Consider the following 6,623-nt stretch of genomic DNA (forward strand, 5'->3'; position numbering starts at 1 on the left):
ATCGGCGGGTTCTTGGTGGAGGTTTTCCTGATCGGTTTCACCATGTTTTCAGCCTCTAAATACTGTATTTACTTAAGAGAATCTTATCGGACGGTTCCAACTGATGCGTTGGATGTTGTATAAACAAAACAGAAACAAAAACAAGGGGGAAGGAAACAAAATAAAAAGGGGTGAACGGGAAGGCGCACACCGTCTGTCTTCACAGACCGAATTCCAATTGGCAACTGGAAAACCTGGTACACGGGGCGATGCGTTGTCCACTCGGCTGTTGTGCCTCTGGGCCTGTGTGCCACGAAGTTACACGTAAACAAATCCGTCGAGTACAAATCACAACCTTTCTACTACTACTTGCTTGCGATTGGCTCCGCGCTGTTGCCATTCAAATATACCGTTCCGCCCCAATTACATTCACTACTCTTTCCGAATTGGATCCTGGGCTTATCCTTTTTCTTTCTTTTTGATACCCTATTACTACTTTTTTCCCCCTTATTACTACTACTACAGCTCTTCTGCACCTGTAATCCAATTAACCAATTGTTATTGCTCGTTTCCTTTCAGTTATTGATTATATGGTAATTGCTAATTACCATCAGAATGTATCTAGTTAACATAACATACATACTTACACTAATTATGCATTTGATTCCATCACAAAAACGCTTTGTTTTGTTCGTACTGTTGATATTATCAAGTTAGTTTGGTTGCATACTTCCAATTTTAAATATTCAAAAATATTGAAATTATTAAACAATTATCCTAATTACCTTAAATATACCATATTTTAAACTTACATTAGTTTATTGAATTTATCACAATCCACAACTTCCTTATAATAAACCTGATATTATTATTATTACACATTAGAAAGTTATCATTTCTTTCTAGGTTTTAGGAACAACCAATTTCTTAAAGAACATTCAAGTTCAAACAAAAATATAGTAAATCACAAACGTTACTATTGTATCTTATTATAATATATAATCTATTAGAACAATATTTCAATGATTAAAGTTGTTAAATAACTGTTTCTATTTAAACAGCGCAAAATTCTAATTTATTATACTAAAGTTAGTTAAGTTGTGCAATTGCAAATAAATACAAAACAAAAGATAATAAGCACTTAATCGTTGAAACAGGATACTTCTTTCGAGTGCAAGAAGTATAAAAAAAAGTAATAATAATTTGCGTTTTTCCCCCAATTATGTTCACACTCTGAACTTCATAAGCGAACGAGATATTAAATGCGAATAAAATTAATTATGCAATCATGTTTCTCTCTCTTACTCTCTCGTACACACACGACCGGATTTTCTTTGAAATCGCGCGCGATTCCCAGAGATACATTTAACATTCGATTCGTTAATGCTTGCATTATTAAATTGTCAAAAAAAATGTTGCAAATTCGCAAAATATTCCAGCTTGAACTAAAGTTTAATTCTTTAATATTATAACTATCCTAACTATACGTTTTTTTTAAGTAATGTTATTTTTTATTCATTGTTATTAACGGTAAATTAAAAAAAATAGTTAAATCTTTCATTAAATAATTTATTTAAACGTTGCTTAACTACCAAAAAGCTGTCAAAAATGAAGTAGAAATAGACATAATATGTGTACACAAGTTTGAAAAATGATGTAGAAGACGCGTAATCCGGGACTTCTGTTCTCATCGTCACTCGTTAAGCGAGGTTCCACTGTACGTATTGTTTTGATATTGATTACATTCATATTCATTTATAACTCAATTACATAAGTAATTAGAATTACATTTTTTAAATTACCTAATCTGTTTGATTATTTGAACCAAAACAACGATTGTTTGATTTTAATACACGTTGTCCCAAATTCGATTGTGCAACGAAATGTTATAACTGCGGCAATTGAAATTCCGCGTTCGTACATTCGCAGATTTTTTTCGCGTTTGTGTTGGTTTTTTGCCTTTTTACTCTACTTTCCTATGCAAATCGTCGTCCCTCGGTGTTAATGGCATTCCTGAAGAGTGTCCACGTTGCTCAAAGTCGGGGTCAACAGCAGACTTCTGGAGGATCTTCGGCGTTTCCTGCGTTCCCATTTGATCACAAGTCGAACACAAACAAGAAACGTTCCAATGAATCTGAAAACAATAAATATAATTAAGCTAATTAAGAGATGTAATCGAAATCTGAATGAGAGAGGAGCAAACAAGGAATATTTTGCTGATCAAGATTGAATGCGTTCTCGGAAGATACCCGAATTTCAGCTCCGAGAATCGCTTGCAATTCTTGGATGTGCAAATGCTTTTTCTTCTTTTTTTTTTAATTTCTCGCTTTGTTTTTGTATATTAAACGAACCGATCGATCATAATTGATTATTAACAATGCACGCCTCTTGTATTATCGATACGGATTATAATAATGTATGCATAAACCCAGAAAAATAGTAATTAGCGAGGATTCCTTTTGCTCGCTTCATTTATTTATTTATTTATTCCTGAGGTATTAATTGGAATTATTTATTGGAAACCGCAAAGTGATCAATGCACGCGGAACAATGGATGGAACAGTTAAAAAGAGGTGCTGCACCGAAAGTTGATATAAAGGTGTTTGTTGCTGCTCGCAGACCATCACTTTGCGTTCGTCTTTTGAGCGGACAACACTTGAGAAAAAACAAATAGTAATTCGAATTGTTGGTTTGTTTTTTTTTTCGTTGGTAAAGAAGATGGGATACCAGCAAACTGTTCTGTTGATGCAAGCCATCGTCGTCTCCACTCTGTTAGCATCAGCATTAGCAAGTAAGTGGATTATTCAATCAATTACGTTGATTCGTTGTAATTGAAACGAGATGATCGCATAATGGTTGGGTATTTCCGTAATAGCTCAGATTGTAAACAGCTCTTGTGTGCTAATTGGCGTCGTTAAACGAAAAGGCGTTTGAGCATGAATTACATTTTTTTTTCTATAAAAGTCATTTAGGTCGTATTAGGTTTGTGTTTTCGAAAAATAAATAAACGTTTTGTGGTTTATGGGTTTCGTCATACGTGATTGGTAATAAATTTGAATAATTTCAGTTGCCGGACAGTACGTCCCGAGGTCCTACTACGTGATCGACAAGTTCGGGCACCAATCGGATTTCGTCTACTTGAGGACCAGAAGGGCTTTGGATTTGCATCCCTTCGTCATGAGGAGCAAGCGCGGCGGTGGATCGTACAGCTCGTCCAGCGCCTCGAGTTCTTCGAGCGCCGGGGCTGGAGCTGGAGATCCCATTTACTTCGGAGGTGAGTGAACCTAATTAAGAAGAAATAAAAAAAAAACAACCTTGATCGAAATCCTCTTCAGATAATCCACCGAATCGCGCGTACAGCAACGTCGAATCGAACGCTTCCGGAAACGGAGGCGGCTATGCAGGCGGAAGCGTATCCTTCGCCAGCTCCAGCTCATCTAGCAGCTCAGGCACCGGAGGAGGAGGCGGCGGCGGCTCTGGAAGACACCCAGGAGGTTCCTATGGAAACAGCTACAACAATAACGATGGGTAATCTCTCGTGTTTATTTTGCTTCGTCACTTTTTGTTATTCCGAAATGATGTAAGAAACCTGAGATCACACTTCGCGATCGAAGGTCGAGATTAAATCACCTCCAGGAAAAAGCGCTGATGCTTTTCTTTCTAATTTACTAAAAAAATAATAATAATTAAACTTAATAATTGCAGACCTCAATTGTTTTCGCGTTTCGGCGAGGCCGAAGGAACCGGCGTCAAGGTAGGAGCGAGCGCCGCCGGACCGAAAGCAGCCTTCAGCTCCAGCTCCAGTTCCATCGACAGCGACGGCAAGATCAAGTATTCCATCCAATCCGGAAAAATCTGAGAAGGGTTCTGAATTCGTTTTCCCACTTCTCGACGACCCTAGTTTGTAGCGCGCAAATATTATGTTATTATTGTATCTCCGATTCTGAAGCAACAAAAAAAAAAGAAGAAAAATCTTGTATCGTTTGTGTGGCCTGTGATCCTTAAAATTAAAAACTTAACATAAGATATTTTCTTCGTTTAAATTAATTAATGTTTGACCTTAAATCTAGAATGTAAAAATAGCAATTATTCCATACGCGATGATTAAATCATCCCAATTAAAGCGTTTGCTGTCAGGGTCAATCAGTTATTAAACAATAACATTCTGAATGGAAAAAAGCTATTGAATTTTATTCTTTTAAACACTATTGACTAATTAATTCACACGAAAAGATTAAAAATTCCCAAGTTTAACTCAAACATAAACACGTATAGTTGGTCGCATACACAACGGAATTCCTGCGTGCGACGAAATTCTTTGTTTGCTCGATGACTCATTTCATATGCACAACGTAATCACGCATGTAACATGTACACTAACTATTCTAGGGAATGTTAGAAACTCATCAAAGTATTCGAAATATGAACGTTAATTATGAACACCTGAAAGCGTACATGGATTGCGAACTAACGCGATGGTCTTCAAAGACAATAATAACACCACCTAAGACTGTTTACTGTTTGTCAGAAATATCGAGTAATCGAATTGTCATAAGCTTGAATCCGTTTGTTGGATAACGTCTGAAATATTTTTTCGCATCGAGTGGTGGTAAATTCCAAGAACGCATTCCCAGACGGCCATCTTATGTCCGGTGAAATAACTCCCATCTTCATCAAACGTAATATTAATGAACTCATTTCAGATCAAATTAAAACCTAGGTGATTAGAATTACGAATACATATAATTAAATACAATCAATCGATGATTATTTTGATGCAATTTATGTGGATTGATTGAGATTAAGTACCTAAAACGCTTTTATCGAAAATTTTAATAAACATTAAGATCAAGGTAACCAACATTTTTATTTTTGATTATGATTTTCATGCTGTAATTATTATTTAGGTACCTAAGTTTTTCCTGGAAATTATTGATCGGTAAAAGTACCTGCTTTTATGACGAGGTTGTAATTTTTGATCGTAAAGATTATCGATGAGGGCTGGATATGAAAGCTGATGGATCCAGAAAGATACATTTGGAAGCATTGCCAAGGTTACTGTAGCTAAGCTCTAATCGTTTATTTGAATTGTCCTGACAACATGTCCTTGGAGACAGCATCTATTTTTAGCGAAGAAAGTTTACAATTAATGGTGGTGTTCAGATGGTGGTGTTGTTGGGATGAGGGAATGAATATTTTGATTATTGCAGGAAAATCTGAATGCGAACGCATTTAGGTGATCGAAACCGAGTTTCCAAAGATGGCAGTGCAATTGAGAGGAGCTGGAACGGAACAGTTCCGTGGTTTGTAACCGGTTGGGTCTTCCCGCGATAAGCTGTCCAGTACAGAGGCACAGACAGTGGACTTCGATTAGTTCTAGTCCAAGTTTGCAACGGCAGCCAGCATATAGCACGACCTACACACAGCACATCTTCCACCCTGATCCACTTTAATACCAGATTCGTAATAATTTTCTTTCGTTCCCTTCGGGTGGAAAGGAGGAGAGGAGTGGAGAGAGCAGTAGCAGCAGCAAGATCCTGGGAGATGCGTTGTGCGAACGTGAGTGTGAGCAAAGGGATCACGTATCCAGGGGCGACAAAGTGGTTGGGTCTCGTGTGTGTGTGCGTGCTGATGACCTTTAGATATACCCATTGGGATCTAAAAATCAATAGTACGTCAAGTACACATCGTCGAGAAAGGAGTCGTTTCTAAAGTGTGCTGCTGTCTGTGTTTAGGTGGTGACCGTTTCCTGTGCAAAGGAATCACCCTACATCTACATCAGGACATCGGGGTTCCATAATATGATGTGCGTGCTTTCGTACAAACATAGGCGTACATAGAATCGAAGGTTTATTGCTCTATGTGTATTGGGTACCTCCTCATTACGCTACTTCAAGTCTTCGGAGGAGGACTGGGTGAGAAAGAGTGAGAGGGAAAAAGATCTGAGAGCCCTCTGCAGGAACCACCTCAGAAGTGAACGCGCACATAATAAAAATGGCCGTTTTTACGCAGAGTTAGCGCGTTTCGACGATGTTTACATGATGTTTTAAAGGAAAATCCCTCGCATTTCGCGAAGATCTGTACGTCTGGTGTTATGTTGTTGCCATCTTAGTGAGGTGTTCGTGAAGTGTTTAGTGATAAGTTAGTGGACATAATCCGTGCAAGAAAGAAAAGAAGTTATGGAGTCGTCGGCCACAGAGAACCTGTGTCGCTTGTGCGATAAAAAGAGCGGAATTATGCTCAGCGTTTTCCAGAAGAACTCCGAAGGGCTTCAGATTCTGAACGTGATCAAGGACTGCCTACCGCTCGTGGTAAATAATACTCACCCACTCAAATTCCTAACCTTAAATGATTGTTTAGCTGCTGCTGCTGCTGTTTTCATCCATCCCATCCATCCATACTATTTCTTATAATGCATCATCCTTTTCAGATCTATCGGACAGACCCTCTTTCCAAATTCATATGCAATGAATGTCACAACAATCTGGAGACTCTTTATAATTTCAAGAAAGGTGTCTTGGAGGTAAACAATCAACACCGGAAGCAGTTGAAGGAAAATGTTTCCAACTTTAAAGTGCAGTTATACCTGGACATTGTGGATAACAACAATTCATCTGTAAGCAAACAACATCTATTATTTTTTT

General features: G+C 37.9%; 2 protein-coding genes across 2 annotated transcripts in view; both read left to right on the top strand.

The window, feature by feature from the left end:
* The first annotated feature begins 2,566 nt into the window (after window positions 1–2,566).
* LOC108569115 (keratin, type I cytoskeletal 10-like) lies at window positions 2,567–4,007 on the top strand. The gene is made up of 4 exons (XM_017930537.1): window positions 2,567–2,770; window positions 3,047–3,253; window positions 3,315–3,507; window positions 3,685–4,007. The coding sequence occupies exons 1-4, from the start codon at window positions 2,698–2,700 to the stop codon at window positions 3,836–3,838; spliced, it is 627 nt and encodes a 208-aa protein (XP_017786026.1). The 5' UTR covers window positions 2,567–2,697; the 3' UTR covers window positions 3,839–4,007.
* Window positions 4,008–5,873: 1,866 nt separating this feature from the next.
* Window positions 5,874–6,623, top strand: part of LOC108569114 — a 3,456-nt gene continuing 2,706 nt past the window's right edge. Inside the window, exons 1-2 of the mRNA XM_017930536.1 lie at window positions 5,874–6,290; window positions 6,410–6,595. Of these exons, the coding sequence (XP_017786025.1) occupies window positions 6,159–6,290; window positions 6,410–6,595 (318 nt within the window). The 5' untranslated portion in view covers window positions 5,874–6,158. The remainder of the gene's footprint in view (window positions 6,291–6,409; window positions 6,596–6,623) is intronic.

Source organism: Nicrophorus vespilloides, unplaced genomic scaffold (assembly GCF_001412225.1).
Source record: "Nicrophorus vespilloides isolate i.1.1-1 unplaced genomic scaffold, Nicve_v1.0, whole genome shotgun sequence".
Classification (NCBI taxonomy): Eukaryota; Metazoa; Arthropoda; class Insecta; order Coleoptera; family Silphidae; genus Nicrophorus; species Nicrophorus vespilloides.